At 35.7% G+C, this 18202-nt stretch overlaps 3 protein-coding genes across 4 annotated transcripts; 1 reads left to right on the top strand and 2 right to left on the bottom strand.

Moving 5' to 3' along the window:
* Positions 1-61: 61 nt before the first annotated feature.
* On the bottom strand, positions 62-1980 carry LOC148179817 (uncharacterized). Its single transcript, XM_088031552.1, has 4 exons — positions 1022-1980; positions 801-971; positions 422-597; positions 62-370 (listed from the first exon to the last, which is right to left on the bottom strand). The coding sequence occupies exons 1-4, from the start codon at positions 1892-1894 to the stop codon at positions 187-189; spliced, it is 1404 nt and encodes a 467-aa protein (XP_087887678.1). The 5' UTR covers positions 1895-1980; the 3' UTR covers positions 62-186.
* Usp47 (ubiquitin specific protease 47) lies at positions 1969-9050 on the top strand. Of its 2 annotated transcripts, XM_088031550.1 has the most exons (12): positions 1969-2127; positions 2386-2454; positions 2740-2922; positions 4420-4914; positions 4960-5450; positions 5501-5712; positions 5763-6461; positions 6508-6683; positions 6736-6952; positions 7006-7215; positions 7262-8288; positions 8337-9050. In XM_088031550.1, the coding sequence occupies exons 2-12, from the start codon at positions 2410-2412 to the stop codon at positions 8509-8511; spliced, it is 3930 nt and encodes a 1309-aa protein (XP_087887676.1). In that variant the 5' UTR covers positions 1969-2127; positions 2386-2409; the 3' UTR covers positions 8512-9050. The 2 variants fall into 2 exon arrangements, with proteins under 2 accessions (XP_087887676.1, XP_087887677.1); XM_088031551.1 differs by lacking the exon at positions 1969-2127 and having other exon boundaries at positions 2138-2454.
* Positions 9051-9482: 432 nt separating this feature from the next.
* Positions 9483-15927, bottom strand: LOC148179819 (uncharacterized). Its single transcript, XM_088031553.1, has 5 exons — positions 15464-15927; positions 11446-11707; positions 10283-10385; positions 10210-10235; positions 9483-10159 (listed from the first exon to the last, which is right to left on the bottom strand). The coding sequence occupies exons 1-5, from the start codon at positions 15473-15475 to the stop codon at positions 9648-9650; spliced, it is 915 nt and encodes a 304-aa protein (XP_087887679.1). The 5' UTR covers positions 15476-15927; the 3' UTR covers positions 9483-9647.
* Between the last annotated feature and the right edge of the window lie 2275 nt (positions 15928-18202).

Here is an 18202-nt window from a genome sequence, read left to right on the forward strand (position 1 = left end):
CGAAAATAGATTCAGCTAAACCTCAACCTATATTAAATTGACCTAATTGATCAGATTCCACTGATAAAAATTGGTACTTTATTTAAAACCTATTATTCCATACATCTTTTGCACATTTTTTATAAAATTTTAACACAAATATCAATCAATATATTAAAATGCTTAATAATTATCGCTTTCTCTGGCTTAATCTAACGCCTTATTGCACCTGAAGGTGAGCTGATCCCTCACCGCTTCATCAAGACCTTGCAGAGTGGTGTAAATCTGGATTCCCGGTGTCGACGTAAACGCTGACCTGGAGCGCCTAGTGCTGCGTCTCACCGGAGTCGCAACTAGGCGCTTTTCTACCATAAAAACGTCGTTTTCTTTTCTGTAACATATTATGTAGCAAGGACTATAATTTTAATAACATAACACATACTTTTTTATATTTTTCTCCTGCACTGCAAACTGGATGATGCTGGATTTGAAAATATTCCTGACATCCTCAACAATTCTACTCCTCTCTCTGTTTCCAGATGGGCTCAATTCACTGTTAATATTCAACAGGTTGAACTTCTGGAGAAGTTGATCAAGACTCCTGTCCACATTCTGCGTCTGAAATATTGGAATTATTGAATCGGAAATAATAAACATGAAAACAGAAAATTTGGTACAACTGATTTACACAATGCAGCGGAAAAACAAATTAAAAACAAGAAACGGGTAGCAAAAAATGTCCCCATAGAAAATAGAAAATCAACTCCACGGCCATTCCATGAACCTAAGAAAATAAAAAAAGGTTTTATGTAAATTATTACCTCAGCTCCGTGTACAATCGCCGTTTTGTAGCATTCAACCGCTAATTGCAAATTTCCCTTCGTCTGTTCTAAAGCGGCCCTGCACTCCCAGTAATCAGGTCCATTTGCAATATTTCCACTTTTCTGCTTGATTAAGTTTAGCCAGATTTCACACTGCTCAGGTGGATATCCCTAAAATTCAAACAATAAGAAATAGAATTGACAGTTGGAATTTCAGTTACATCTATAATTAATTTATGCAAATCCTGGAGCGCTCCTTGCGCCGTTGCAAACAAGTCAACAGCTTCACATTTGGTAACTTCAATAACTGGAATATCCACATTACTTATATTTTCTTTCTGCTCACTAACAACTGGTTTAATGCAATGTTTGACTGGGGTGTGAACTCCAAAACATTTTAAATGATGAAAGTCTCCAAAACTTTTTCCTCTTCGCGTCAACCACTCTTTTAATCTTCTTGAAATTTCTTTGGGATCATAAATATTTATCACAGAATTCCGTTTAGCGGCAGGAGTGGAAGTGGTCACTATTTTTGAATTGGTACAATTTCCTGATTTATTGATTGTGATGTCTTGCAAAACTGAATTATTTGGCGTTTTAAATGTGAGGGGTTTCCTGTCAACTGAAGGAGTCCTAGCAGTTGGTTGTGTAGACTCAAGAGCACTGCCAACAGTGGATTGTGCAGTTTCTGTGAAAAGGTTTGCAGGTTTTGGGCACTTTTTGCTGACCGGGGCAGTAAAAATTGGCTTTATTTTTTGACTGTGAAGTTGAGATTGTGTGGATGCGCTTGGTACAGGTTTAACGTTTTTATTCAAAAAACTTTGAGTTCTTGAGATAGTCGCCTGTCGAATTTGAGAAACTCCAACAAAGCTGTCATATTTTCGAGACACATCTAACGTTGAGTCCAACACAGTCACTAAATCTTTAAGATTCTCTCTGCTTTTGGACCTCGCAGGGAGCTTCTTCTCCAACTCATACGCCAACAGGGGATTTGCTTTGAGCATACGATATTTACTGGTCAAAGTTTGTCTTACTTGAGGAAGTCTCTTCTTTTTTGCCCCTGTCTCATTACCCACTTTTCGGTTCATCTCCATTTTCGCGAATTAAAATCACACGTTAAAACAGACACTAAACAACGAGCGTTTGAAATCGAATTGACGTTTGTTTGAAAGTTTGAAAATTAAAAAACTGTCACTGCACACTGCGCAGTTTTGGGGATTTTCATTTCCCCTGTTAGTTACATAATTTTTGTGACTGGGATTTTGTAAAATGGACGGCATGCAAGATGGCGCGTGGTGAATTCTAGCACATGTCAAATTCCGTTTTGGTAAGATCCACATAAACACGAACCAATTTTTATATACCGGTTTTATTATAATACATTGTTGTTGTGCAATTTCGTTGAAAAAATTGTAGTGACAATTCAGGCGCGGAAGTGTTTTGCTTTGAAATGACGTAAACATTTTCGCATTAAATATACTTTTGCAGTGTTTCTCGTAATAACTTCGCTTTGCGTCAATGTTTTTCTAAAACCGCATTGTACAACTAAGCCGCGTGTCTTTACCCACCCTTGTTCATCTTTCAGTATTGTTTCTTCCGGTTTTGAAAAATGCGAAGAAAATGCAACGATCCGGACTCATCGTCCGAATACCTGGTAAGTACGGAATGAACATATTTGGTTATTATAAAATAAGTTCGTTTTCAAGCCTATATTTGCGTACACATGTCTTTCTATAATTATCTTTTGGAACTTGTCCAAAATGCTTCTTTTAAATGTCCGATATACAAGTTTGACTCTGGCTTTGTACGAAATTTAGCGCAGTGTTTTGTTGTCACCTACATAATCGTAGATGAAGAACTGGACTCTTTCCAAAATTTCACTTTTATTACCTCGTTTTGTCTACGCCAAATTCTCTGAAGTAATATCTTTCTATTTCAGCAAAGTGCCGAAGACGTCCAAGCGGATATAAAATACTTTTACGATGTGGAAAACAGGCCCCAAAAGCAGATTAATTTAAACCCATCAACGAGAATAACAGAAATTGAGATGATCATCCGGGAACACTTTCCTAATGATCACGAAAATCTTGATCTTGTTCTTGATTGCAAAGATGGAAAAACTGTGAGTAGAACGGCGGTGGTTTATTTAAAAATAGAATTAGGTGCTTTGATTCTTATAAGATGATTCATAAAGATTAAATTACATTAACACTGCAAGTATTATATTTACACAAGAAGTTATTCTACATAATGTATCTTAGTCATTGCAAAACTCTTTCATAAAACCTGACGCCAATAATTCGATTTGTTGTTTAGTCCTTTTGACCTAAAAATGTAGCAACTATGGTAGTTTCACGAGGACAGAAATATTTTCTTGTTTTTGAAAAAATAAACAAGATCCATGTGTCTTAGACCTTGTAAATGAAATGAAAACAAATATTATTCCATAACAAGTAGCCCAAATTTACTATCTAAAACGTTAGTAGTGTGAAAATCACTAGTTTTAGTGCCAATGAATCTATTTAACATTAAGAGAATCATTATAATTTGATTGTCAAAGACGTCAACGAATTAATTTCTATTGTAATTGTTTACATAATCGTAAGTTGTATCAAGCAAGGAAGTTTTTTTGCCGGAATTGTATAATATTTAAACATTTTTTGTGCTTATTCAACAATTGTTTTAACATATTTAAAGTAAAATAGAATTAATACCTAAAATATTTAGTTTTATACATAATTTATAACAATTGGATTTACTCATATTTTTATTCTTACTGTTAGGTAAGCTAATGAACACAAAAGCCCTTGCTTTGCAATTATTTTGCATTAAAAAAGCATTTGAGCTTCGATGAATTAATTTTCAAAATTCCAAGTAATAAATTAATGTCTAGTTTACAACTTAAAAATGACGTCTTGGCTTTTTCTGACGACCAAAAAAGTTGTACACACGTCATTCATGGATAAAAATAAAATCGACATGCTGAAGCATTTGTTTTATTTTGGTCAGGCATTTCACTGTATTGTGAGAATGACGATAAGAAATTGGTTCAAAGATTTTTCTAAGATTAGATTAAACTGCAGTAAATAAAATTCCTTCTTTACGTGGAAAGTTTGGTCAGGTTTTTAATTAACACAGTGAGTTGTTTTAGAACATTTTTGCAAATATTTACATAATTAATAATTAATAAACCTGAGTCCAGTCTTTTATTGTTCGATAGTTGCATTAAACGTGTTTCCTGTGACATTACATTGCTGATATATGCAGCGATAAGTAATAATCAAATGTCGGTGTTAGCAAACACGGCATTTCTGAAGTGATTATTTAGAATTTTTATTGTCAATAAATAAAATGTTGACAAATTACACAATTTGCATTATCTAATGATAGTGATGACCTAAGACGTTTTTTCCGGGCACAATTATGAAAACACTTGTCTTTTAAAATCAAATTTCTAACCTCAGACAACAACTATTGATCACTGAAGATATGCCTGGTGTTTACAAAACACATTATGTTAATATTTTGTAATTTTATCAGCGCGATAACAGCGCCACATTCAGTGGCGTCCAAACATTTCTTATAGACGTAGATTGAAGTGGTAAAATTTAAATTTCAGATCTGTTTAAACGATTATAAAACAAGCTGCATTGGGGACCTCGGAATCGAATTAAACCCCGAGTTGAATTACACCATAATGGTCACACCATCAGAAAAACGAAACATGTCTTTATACGTGAACGACGTCGCCGACGACGATCTACTTTTGGGTGCTTCTGCGAGTCCTACAACAGGTGAAGTTCCATCATCGAGTGGGAACGACACCACCGCTGATGAAGATTATCCCGAGATTGGCCACTGTTCGCGATGCCGAATCAGACCATCAACTTGTGATGTAGAACCGTCCAGCAATGTGGAAGCAATGAGTGTCGTCGAAAGTACGAATTACGTAGGACTAGTAAATCAAGCCATGACGTGTTATTTAAATAGTTTGGTGCAAGCACTTTTTATGACACCTGAATTTAGAAACGCCATTTATAACTGGGAATTTGATGGACAAAACGAAGCCAGGTCTATTCCCTACCAGTTGCAAAGGCTGTTCTTGAATTTACAGGTGAGAAGCTTCTTCTTTGAATTGTCACTGAATTTTTCCTTCTAGACCTCTACAAGATCTGCCGTGGAAACCACGGATTTAACCACAAGCTTCGGCTGGCAAGGCAGCGAAGCCTGGCACCAACATGACATCCAAGAACTGTGTAGAGTCATGTTCGATGCTTTAGAACGCAAATTCAAAGATACCAAACAGGCCAATCTAATAAACGATTTGTACGAAGGCACAATGTTAGATTACGTCAAATGCTTGGAATGCGGCACGGAAAAGTCCAGAGAAGACACCTTTCTGGACATCCCATTGCCCGTGAGACCATTTGGAAGTAACGTGGCCTATAATAGTGTAGAAGAAGCGTTGCGGGCCTTCGTTCAACCCGAAACTTTGGAAGGAAACAATCAATACCACTGCGAGAAGTGTAATAAAAAGTGCGACGCACATAAAGGGCTGAAGTTCATCAAGTTCCCTTATTTGTTAACTTTGCATTTGAAGAGATTTGATTTTGATTACAACACAATGCATAGAATTAAGTTAAATGATAAGTAAGAAGAGTCTGGGAATTGTTAATTGATTCTAATGTGGTCTTTTGTAGAGTTGTCTTTCCTGAAACACTAAATCTAAACTCTTTCGTGCCTAATAATAGGAATGAGAACGAAACGTTGGATGAAAGAGACACCGTCGTCAAATGCGACGAATGTAGCACAACTGACTCAGGTTCAGCTCTAGATGATGAGAGTTGTCAGGGTACTGATTTGTCTTCCACTGCTAACGACCATGATGAAAACTGCGAAGACAGCGATGAAGGTACGACCCTTTTTCTTTCCCTCCGTCTCTTTAACACACTTTTTTGATAGGAATCGACGTGAGTTCCGGTAACGTGCACCACGAAACGGAAGCCAAAGGTCCTTACAACTACGAATTGTTCAGTATAATGATCCACTCTGGGAGCGCCTCTGGAGGACATTACTACGCCTACATCAAAGATTTCGACAAGGGCTATTGGTTGTGTTTTAACGATCAAAGTGTTAATAAAATAACCGAAGACGATATCAAGAAAACCTACGGTGGAGGGCCTCAAAAAGCCTACTATTCAGGAGTCTACACTTCCAGTACCAACGCGTATATGTTAATGTACCGACAAATCGATAAAGATCGAAATTGTGCAGCGATGAAAGTCGAAGAATTTCCTCCGCACATGCAACAGCTGCTCCACAACATGCGAACTAAAGAAACAACGGACAGGATAAACAAAGAAAAGCAAAACAATTCGTTCAGATTGACGGTTAATTGTTACAATCCATGCACAGATGAATTAATGGATGTGAGGATTAATCTGTTTCGCGACGCCACGCTGGAAGACGGAACACATATGGCGCATCGCCGGTTTAAACTGGAGGGAATCGTAGACGTGGAAGACTGTCGGATGGTTATTTATAATAAAAAACAATCGTGTATTGACTGTAGTTTCGAATCTGATGACCTTAAATTCTGTGATATTCTTGATAGGTTAAAAATGTTTCATTCGGACTGGTTGCTGGAGATCAGAGAACCAGGTAAGGGACTTTTATTCTCTCACAAATTCTAATATATTTTTTAAAGGAACTGAATTCAGAACTTATAAGAAAGGCGGTGTCAACATGAGAACATACTTCGTCAACGTTGAAACTGAAGAAGTTCGAGAACCATGTCTAGTTCGTGTAGATGTCGACGATACGGTTCGGGAACTGAAAACAAAACTCGCAGATTTGTTAATTATGAGTTCTAATAACATTAAGGTGAGTTCTAATAATTATATTAGCGCACTTTATTCCTAATCTGTTTTGTTAGGTTGCCATCACGAAATTTTGTACCGGACCTCAGTTTTTGGACGACGACACCTTAATCGTTCCATTTGACAACGTTTCTACAGATTTTAAATTATACGTGTCCACCGCTGTAGATGAAGATCCTGAGAAGAAATTCGACAATTCTAAATTTAAGAAGATTATCGAGAGATTCGAGAATATTGTGTATCTCAGCGTTTTGTTGCCAGATACAGATCCAGGTAATTTGAAATGAAGTTGAGCCCTGACGAAGTTTGACTTGTTTTGGTTGCAGCCACGCTGGACAACTTGTTTATACCCACTTTAGAATCAGTTTTAAGCAATGAAAATAAACTAGATGCTCTAACCGATCGCACAAATTCCCCAAATCTCCGCGTTTCTCCGCAGCCGGGTATCAATTGCGGCGACACGTTTGGTGATCAGAGTAACAGTGAAGACAGTAGCTTGAGCGATAGTGATCGTACCCTTGTAGGAGATGCCCCAGGTAATTCTGTGGTTTTTCTTGTCTCGTTGCTAAAGATTGTGTCTAGGTGACTGCCAGGGTATTTTTTCAAGTAATTCAACTTCACCGGCTGACCAACACATGATATCTCCCATGGACCCTGCCGAAGACGTTTACAATTACGATGTTCTCGGTAATCCTTCTGATGAGATGAATTGGGACAATAATGCCACTGGTATCATGCGTAATGTGACATATTTTAAAGTTTTGAGTATAAAAGATTGCAAAAGAAGTCCAACTGATGGAAATTACGCAAAGCTGTGTAAAGTCTTCGTAGATAATCGGATGACGTTGGATGTGTTCAAAAAGTATTTAGAGAATGTAGTTAGGGTACCAAAGGAATATTTTAAAATTTATCGGCAGTACCCGAGTCCAGATGAAGAGTGGTCCACTTTGTCAGACACTCTACGCCTAGCTCGCGATGGTCAAACACTAACTGTTAAACTAGGACGAGCTTTATCAATAAACGAATTTAATTGTAAAGTATATTTACTAAAACCAGGAAGTACCGATACCAATCACTTTCTGTTGGAACATATCTTAACAAGAGGACAATCCGTGGGCCAAGTTAAGAAGGAAATCCTACTTAAAGCGAAGAAATTGCATATGCTTGATATTCCGTATAATAAATGTCGCTTGCGAGAAAAATGTTTAAAGAAGCCAAAAAAAGTGTATCTGGACGACCAGTTATTCTTAGACGATATTTTAGTCCTAAGTAATTACGAAGTCTACTTGCAAGAATTAGATTATCCAGAAGTGGTGACTTCACAAAGTCAGCTTGTTTTATTTACGCGGCATTGGTGTCCTTCCACTATGACTTTGCAACCGTTCCAAGAAGTAGTTCTGGAAACTGCTACCATGGCTGAACTTAAAACCAAAGTATCGGAAATGTCCACAATACCCGTGGAGAACGTCCAAATAGCATTTGTTAGAACTATATTTCCTTGTGACATGCATTTGTTAGATATACACACTGAATTGGAATGGGATCCGAACGTTACGAATTTGGATCAGTGGCCATTACAGGTGGACGACGGCTCTTCGTTTTTCTATAGGTCAGTATGATGGTAATTTTTGTCTTGTTTTTACGTTCGTGTCTACAGGGACAGCCGCGAGAAACTGAAAGAACTGACTTCAGAAGAAAAGAAGGAGATCAGCATCAAAGAAAACACGCGACTGGGTCGAGTTCCTTCAAAAAGTTGTGCCACTTTGGAAAAGTCTCTGCGGATTTACTCTGATAATTGGCCTTCTGAAACAGAAGATAATTCTATAGACTGACATGCCAGTAAACAATACAATAATTCGTTACCTTATTGCGTCATAAGCTAAATCAACTGTTATGAAGCATTGGTTAAGATGTATGGACTGTTCCAGATTATAATATATTTTTGTTCTTTTTTAGTAAGAACGTTATTTTGTATTTTGTTCGTGTATTTTATTTCTAATTGTTTGCCATGCGTTCATAGTTGTTACATTGTTTGTTTTGTTTACAATTCAGTGTTTTCATTACTTTGAGACGAAAATTCTCAAACTTGTTCATTGATATTTCATGTTAGTTTCACTAAGTTATTTCGCATTTTTTCATTAAAATCATTAGTTTAAAGTTTTTTCTATGTTACAAGTTGTTTTTGTTTCACTACTGGCATGGTTGAAACCCCATTTTTACAGTTTCCCAAAATGGATTCCTCAGGCCTATCTGCGCCAATCTAAATGTACATTTATTTTGTGGAATTCATTTTACTAATGCTTGTCATTTTACAGCTACTTTGTAAAAATATTTATTTGTGATTGATCAATAAAATACTTTACCTATAAAAGTGGTTTTTCTGGTAAAATTACAGTCGACTCCGCTCAGTAGGGACACATCGGAAAAATGTATTTTGTCCCGATTATCCGGAGGTCCCATAAAAAGTTGATTATAATTAAAACAATAATTTGTACAAAAGAACTAAATGTCAATGAGTCGAATTCTTAGTGGGGAGTCGTAAATTGTCTAGTTGATTATATTTTGCTTCTGGAAAAATGCGATTTATATTTTGTTTCTCAGAAAATGTGGAATTCCAGAACATTCTGTCCCGATTATCCGATGTTTCGTTGCAATAAAGAGGAGAAACTTTACCTATATTTGATTCCGTCTTTTAAAAATGTCCCAATTAAGCGGAGTCGACTGTACGGATTTTTGGAATCTTTCCAACTTTCAGCGATCCTGTTTCTAAAAAAAGTGCGCTGGGAGGTGATAAAAACTCTAGTGAATAAATAAATAATTTTACTAAATTCGGAGAAGAGTAAAGTGGACGCTCCGCGTCTTCCCCTGTACAAATCTTCTAAAGCTGTTGGACGGTTAAACATTTTATTTTGAACTATACTTATAATTTCCCTAATCTAACATTTCTTGCACCATCATATCACTTTTATCAAACATAATCGGAAGGAACATTAACGGTTTCACTGATAACCGCAAGTCGTACAGCTCCTTGCTTTTTCGTTTCTGCGGCATCCCAAACCGGCATGGTCGACAATCCCACGACTTCATACGCTCTATCCGGTGCTGTAGCAACCGAAAGATCCGAATAATACGCACTACTAGGAGCACTAGACGTTGGAGCATCCGAATCTGTATAAGCCGAATTCTGATAAGCAGTGTTCGGGTCTCTGTTAATTGTACTCTCAGCGTCTAATTCTGCGTAAAGTGCGTCGTCCACCGTGTTGTACGGATCTTCCATGTGCGTGTAATGATTTTCCACAAACGAAATCGGAGGGTTTTCCAGCTGGGAAGGCGTCGTGGTGGATCGACGCGAGAGCCAAGACCAAACTCCGTTCATATTGTTTTGATTATAAGGGACGTTGGGGTGAACGACGATTTTATCGTCGGGGGTGTTGATAGGAGGGCGATTTGTCGGACTACGAGACGACTCTTGGTCTGGACCTGAAATTAGAGACGGTAATCGGGGGTGAGTGTGGGTGGTTCGGACGTACCATTTGCGTTGTTTGGGTTCTTTAATCTGAAAAAAAAAGATTAATGGGGGGAGAAAAACGGTGTGAGACTCACCTTCTGCAGTGGAGGACTATTATCATTACGATGGCGCCCAGGATTGCTGATGTCAGAGAGACAATTACTAGTGTGAGCACCCATCCTAGTTCACTGGGAGGTTCTGCAATGAACGAAACTTGATGTCTGCTTAATAAATAGCGACACGCATAAAGAGACAAATATTTTTTATTTTGGATTATTTCTCTTAGATTTGAAACACTTTTTGCATCAGAAATACGCAAAATGCAACCGAGGAGCCATTAAAGAACTAGTCCGGTAAGTGACTTTTTAGGAATCAAAAAAATCTCCATTCTAAGCCCTTGTTTATATGCTTCAGCAATTAAAAAGCAAGAACAGAATAGTCATCACGTCTTTAGCCTCTCCTTAACTTCTCTGCCTAGTTTTTGTCACTAGATTTACGATAGTTACTCCTTTCGATTTTCTTTTACAATGAAAGTCTCCAACGTCTGCAAATTTACGACCCATCAAATTCAATATTAACTTTTTGCGGAACATTTGCATCTCCAATGACCCACGCGTTAACACAAAGTTAAACTTCCAATCCGTGTAAGACTCGGTTTTGATAGGTTTTATGCATTGTAAAATTATAATTGCTATTGTTCAAATTTCTGTTTGCAGCGATGTATTGAATTATTCCTTTTGTTATTTGCTTCATTAATCCAAAGAAAAGCCTCTCTTAATAACAGCGCATTGATTATAATAACTAGAACTGCCAATTGAAATAAGTCTATTTGAGTATGAAATTACACAACGTCTCGAGAACAACTTAGACTTTTTGGGTGAAATCCCAAGACCTTCATTTAAAACAGAATTAATTTTTTGTCCGTAATGTTGTTCGTACTTAAATAATATGCAGCTGTGTAATTTAAAACTGCAGGTTCCTCAAACCACGAAACCGGTTTAATTAATGGGCGCTAAGCGTGAATAAAAAGACACTTTAAGGTAAAAACAAGCACACAAACATTTTTTATAAACACCAGCATTATAATAAACGTTTTATTAAAATTTCTCCCATCATTGTGCACCGTTCTTTTGTCTAATTTTGTGTAAAAGCAGGCAATTTTGTGTAGTTAAAATCTCATTAGCGTGCAATAACGATCCGGTGTGATGTTTAATTTGATATCAATTTGCGCAGAAATCTTTTGGTAACAAGAACTAACCCAGACTAGTGGTAGCATCCATGGCATATGAGTTTCCATTCTGCCATGCCCACGAACATAAATCACAGGTCGTTAATCCATCGGGTGTCACCCCTTCTTCGAGAAATAATGGTCTTGGTGGAGGCGGAACAAAATTTCCAGTAAAAAGACCATTGTCGCTGGCATCCAATGGAATAGATAAAACGGTGGTATCATCGGTTACATCTAGGAGCCAATCTCGAGTGCTTAAGTTGTTGGTATCTCCAATGAGCAGTGATGATACCTGCAATAAAGGTTGTCTTTAATTCAAGAGAATCTCGTTTTTAAATAAAACTAGTGTAGCCACATAGTAACCTTGCTGCTGCGGCTATATATGGAAGATTTATTTAGAAATTATTAAAAATAAATGTGCCTCTGGTTATTTCTCTTTGTGTGACAAAAAAGAACGAGCTACAATAGCAGAATGAAAACGATACGAAAGTAAAAAAGGACGAAATGCTGCGGGAGCAGAATGCAAAAAGACAAAGAGTATCAACATAATAATGGCTGGTAGCAGAAAGGCGCTGAGAACCGGGTAATATTTATCTAAGTAGACAATAGATATCTTCTGTTTTCAATAAAGATAGTGCACAATCACGATCTATTGTCGCAAGTTGAATACACTGCTTATAATATCCTTTTCTCCGTCTATTGTATGCATTCGAGATTATAATAAGAATCGTGGTGGTGGTAAGGCATAATAAGGTATCACCCACAAGGTTTTAGGAATGTTGTTCGACAAGCGAAAATACATAAAACTTAATTATAATCGAATACTAAACGGCGCACAGGTTCACGTTAAATCGCCAATCGGTTACGGCGTTAGTTTCTGGTTGGAGTGTCGGACGAAGATTGTTGATGAAGACATTTCTTTGATGTTGGCAGCTCAAGGACAACAGCGTTTGGCTCCTCCTTTACCGCAGACCGACCAAAACTCTTCAAAATAAAACTGCATCATTGTGTTTAGTAGCTTCACTTAATAATACGGTGCATGTTATTAGTGAAATTATTTACTGCACAATTACCGACACTATTACCATCATTATTACAACGTACAAGACGAAATAATAACCATCTGATAGGTGACTAAACCATTCTATTGGGATGTCATTCCAACCATCGGTATTCATGGGAAAGTTCAAATCAACGCAAAAATCTGCTTTCACTTGTACTAAAACGCGTAACCAAGAATCCTGTGCGGATTTCCTTGTATTTAAACTAATATAGTAGTGGTACTGCTATCTGTAATTTGTACCAGCTTGACTTTTTTCCGTTCCCACTTAATAATACGTAATTTACACTACGTACATAATAATCACTACCGCAAGTTTTCTACCAGCGTGCAATTTTTACAATAATTAAGTCTGGAAAAATGGTACCACATCTCCTTTAGTCACAATTAAGTTATATAGCTACCAGACTTCGTTCTGTAGGCGGTACCAACAGAATTGACCATCATCAACCAAACTAGATATACCATATATCATTAAAATTAGTGATATGTCATTCTAGGTCCATTTTTGATGGCCTAAAGTACCGTACAAAAGATCTCCCGTTATTTAATATTTACAGGCTGGCAATGCACTTTAGAAGAAATTATCTTTCTATTTTATCAACAGTTTTAGCTCAATTGTAAGTAAGAGGTCAGGTCAATATTATAGCATGACTCTATAATTAATACCACGCAGTTGATGGTTGCATCAGGATAGTTATTGTTAGTCTAACACAAAGTTAAGTACCTGAGGAGTCGAAATAAAGGTAGGGCTAGAATTCAGTAAAGCATGACACGATTTGCTGTTTTTACAGATATTTTTACACGAATTCGATTTCCAATGATGCGTATATTGCATTATTGAAGTTGGAAATAATACAGATGACCAAACATAATATATTTGATGAACGGAGAGCGCGGAGAAGTGTGAAGGATTTTTTTTTCATTCGCCGCTTCCAATAACTTTTTGGATAAGCTGTTGACCACACTCAAGAATGTAACTTATTTAGAGTGTTATTGTCAACAAAGCTTCTGAAAGATTAACCCAAATGGGTACCATAAAATGTATGTTCACCTATCATCAAAGGCTTTTTTCCTGAAATCGTTTGATGACTTCCTTAATTCTCCTTGAAACGACGGATATCTCGAAATAACTTTGTCTGCCACGCAGCCGTTAAGTTTTTGAAATTGCAACAAACATTTCTTCTTTTATTGTTTATTACTACGAATCTAAATATTGTAGCTAATTAAAACGCCAATTTTCCTCCTCCAATCAGCTATATCGAATGCAAAAAAGCGGCATTAACTTGATACAACCAATGAACACAAGAAATTAATTAGCGGAACTAATTCGCTTAATATTCTCCCATTGCTTTAGAAAGAAATACAAAGATAAAGTATCCACAACAAACTGTAATAAAAGCAACTAATGCAAAATTATTCACGCTCTTGACATGACCTGACGTAATTCATCAATACATTTCAACTTGCAGGTGTTGATTTGCAAATCTAATTAATTGTCAATACTTTATTTAGACTCGGAATATCTTAATCAAGACAAGTCTGAGCGTTATTTAGTTGAGATGTCTTGAAAACATCACTTCCTGTGGTCTGAACATAATGAAAGCACACGTGTAATTAATCTGATTGCTGAGATTTGTGGTATTTTGCTTCTTAGGTAATAAGTCCTTTAAATTTTATTGTTTCCACGGTAAAATTTTCGGAGTTGTTGTAGAACTTAATGTGGAATTTTGAATATCTGGTTCGTTTTATAAAAAAGACTTGAAATAACGTAATTTTTGTTTTAAAATTCTGCAATTTAGTATACAAAATAAACGCTTCTAAAGGACGCTTACCAAAACAGTAGGCTTTCGGTAATTTGAACCTCGATAATATGAATTTCTCGATAATTTGAAGTTTTTTCCCGGTACCCTCGATTTCTCTCGATAAAATGAAAAATGTGAATGTATTTTGGTCCCCTCGTTAATTTTAAGTAAAATCTAGAACTTTTTTCCCGCTAACACTCTATAACTTGAATTTTTCTCTCCCGAATTCTCGTTAATTTGAAGTCTCTCACATGGGCGAACAAGGAAAACCGAAAACTTCTGAACAAGCCATTCTTAAAAATGTCATTGCAGCTTTAAAATTAGATTTTTTTGACTTTTTTAATAAAGTTTCGTCGTAGCATAAATCTGTTTCCCCAGAAGAATTCATATCTTACAAAACATAAGTTTTATGATATTTCTTCAAAGTGGAGTTAGTGGATTTTACGCTCTCTTCTCTGATTGGTTTGTTTACTCTGCCTTTTGTCTCTTTGGCTTTAAACTCTTGTTTATTTGAATTTTTTCTTCTCTATTTCTCGATTATTTGAATCACACTATAATTTGAACTTTTTGCCAGGTCCCTTGAATTTCAAATTATCGAGAGTCTACTGTACCTACTTTAAGGTTACAATTCTTAAAGTTTTGGAATAGAAAATTTTGAATTTTGGAATTCGAATTCAGTAATTTCGAGTAAAAAGTCCACCAAACGTCATTACTTTTTAAATTCAATCTTTTAGAGTTTTAGAATTGAATTAAGAACGTTGACATTTGTCTTAGTGGTTTTGCAAATGAAAAATTACATTTTTTCCTTTCTTGTTCTAAAATTCTGTGTTTTAGTACACTCAATACGCGTCTCTAAAGTAATAAATCCGCCAAATTTGATTGTTGCCGTAAAAATTTCCAAAATATTTAAATAAAGAATATCATATTGTTTTCATTAATTTTTTTGTCTACAATTTACCTCTATGCCTTTATAATTGTGTTTTGGCAATTTGAATGTTTTTGAAGTCAAAAAATAGTCTCATCCGAAGATTGCCGGTTAAATCCGTAGAAAATATTCAAGTTTATTAAAATTTCGTTTTTGTGTAGTTTATTCAAATTTTGTTAAGACATCACATAAAATTATGAGTGTTTAATTCACGAAATTCTCGTATAATTTGTAAAAGTTAATAGTCTGTCCACCTACCTGATAACTCATGACTGAAAGCGTAAATAACTAATTTCCTCCATAAATCTTCAAAAACTGTGCCACATGCCGTTTAAAACGTTTAAAAATTCTTAGTTCAGAACGAAGACACAACCGCACGAGCAGTTTCTCGATTCCCAATTCTCAGTGAAAAAACTCGTCCTGCATAGTCAGGAATCCTCCAAGTCGTAGCAGGATCGCTTTCATCTTTCAAAACGTAAATTTGTTTGTTTAGGATCTGATGGGATTGCTCCCATTATTCTTTTTTCCCATCTATCCACGCTATTACAAACACAATCAGCACTTCACATCACCACTAACAGCAGTCAACGTCAATAGATGCGATGTCTTGTTTATATGGTGTTAAATCGCGGCGAACGTACACCGTTGTCGTCGTTGCATGCAGGTATGAACTTCAGAAGAACTCTTCGGTTCTTACTTTGGCTCACGGTGACGTCACCAACAGGTTGTTTCTTTAGAGGTGGCCCTGCTATCATGGGGGCCGAGAAGGATGAACTGTTGAAGAGGAAGGCTAGAGAGAGAAGAATCGACCAAAGCTGAAATACGTCTATGCGAATTTATATAATGATTTACGAAATTGCGTGTGTAAATGGAAGTGGGATTTTCAAGAGGCTAACGAAGTATAACGTGTGCGTGGTGTTAAGAATACAAGATAAAATGTCCAATTGGCTATATCTGATCGCCTCTTTCATTTATTTTATAGGTGCTTTTATCACAGACTTGATAACAAGAATCGAATTTGCATTTTTCGACACTCAAACACGTGAAATTAATTCTGTTTTGACCTTTACCTCTAACAAAAAAACTCCACATGTTCTAAACTTAATTACATGTTGACTGTTTATGACTAGCAACAAAAAAACAATATTTTTTTTCCACCAGAGCGCGCTAATTTACGAAAAATTGAGCCGCGTTTGCAAAATTTTGAACTTCGAACTTCAGTTTTAATAATCCTTTCCGGTAATTACAGTTTACTGTTCAAATTCCCATTCAATTTTAAGTTCAGCCAAAACAAAATCTCCTATAAAATTTAGATGGGGAATTTTATAGCTTAATTTCGAATACAAACATCAAATATGAAGGTCTCTCAGTTAGTACCTTCTCATAACAACAGTCTTGCTTAAGAATGTGAATCCAATTGAGACATCATAAAAACCGCATGAGGTTGGTAACGTGAATATAACGATCGTCTTCGTCAGATTGGGTGGTGGACTTGCATCTGCCATATTTTTCACTCTTTTACACCTACCAAGGAATTTTTTATCGAAGAAACGACACTAATGGCCACTGCAAACTGGTTGGATTCTTAATCAGTCAAAAGTGATCAGGGAATTCGAATTCGAAGTATTTGTTTGTTATTTTATGGGATTATAAATACAAACTTATTACCTAATTAATTGGGAGTCCGACCGGATATCGCCTATAATTTCATAAACTCCAGTGGATGTAATAATGGCAGGTTATCCAAAATCAATTTCCTTTTTTTTTTGTCACGTAAAATATGACTGCAATAACCCTAGCAAATATGTAAGTAAAGTCGTAAAATTAAACTACCAATCTTCACTACACCGTAAATTCTGTTCCTGTTAACTACCAATATTAGTTGAATAATTAAATTAGAAAACATACTTATGGGTGGGATTGGATTATGCATTTGCAATGGAAATGTTTGATTTATGAGTAATTATTTGGGTATGAATTAATTTGTATTACTTTGAAAAACAACTCTGTGTGTATTTGCATGGAATTAACAGGAAAGTAAAAAGTTTTGGGTAAAGACGAATTGTCAGTGTAAATATTACGTAAAATCTTAAGTAGAAAAGTGGAAATTTACACATACAGGCCAATCAAGTCAAAAATAAATCTCATTTTCTTTGTATGTAATTATGATAGTATCCATTATATGTGTATTAAATTCTTGGTCTTCTGCATGACTTAATTAAAAGTTTAATCTGAAGCGTAGTTCATAATTATAGTAGGTAATATCCGTAATATCACTTCTAACATTTAAGTACATATTCTGAAGTCTTTTGTTATGTTTTCGAAGCGGTACATTAACATTATAATGGTGGTTGTATGTAAGCAATTATATCTATGCAGTTTAACGACTTACATCAGTGATGCATTTTTATTTGCAGGTGGAGGTAAGAATATACATAAATAAATTAGAACAAATAATTGGATCACAACAAAATTTTTACTTATTTTATATTACATATTAATAACAGGGTTAGTCGAGCTTACGTAGTCCTTCTGTAACGCTTTTATAGATAATCGTTTCATATATTTGAGAAGGTAAATGTAAATTGTCTAAACAAAATGAATCTTTAAAAAATTAGTTTGAGTTTTCAGAAGTAGGTACACAGTTTTTGCAGGGCAGCAATAACTTTTTTTCTTTAACTGCGTCTCACTACTTTTAGTGGCGAATTTTGATGAGTTTTTAGTTATTTAAAAATATCAAGTTTTTAATTTTTGCTCGCGGTGTTGTCAAGTTATGATTTTTTTTCCGAAAATGTTTGAAATTGCAGTTTCTGATTTAAAAATTTAAATAAAAACACTATTACCTTTTAAAATATGAAAATCAAACTAAGCACGATTAACAACTAAACTATGCTTTTTCTATTGATTTGACCAGAATAGATATTTATTATACACGGAGTTTTTAAAATGCATGTACATAAAGAGTGGTAATTCCTTGACACAAGTTTAGTCTATTAA

This window comes from Gnatocerus cornutus, chromosome 2, assembly GCF_029298725.1.
Source record: "Gnatocerus cornutus isolate USDA-ARS CGAHR chromosome 2, icGnaCorn1.1, whole genome shotgun sequence".
Taxonomy (NCBI): Eukaryota; Metazoa; Arthropoda; class Insecta; order Coleoptera; family Tenebrionidae; genus Gnatocerus; species Gnatocerus cornutus.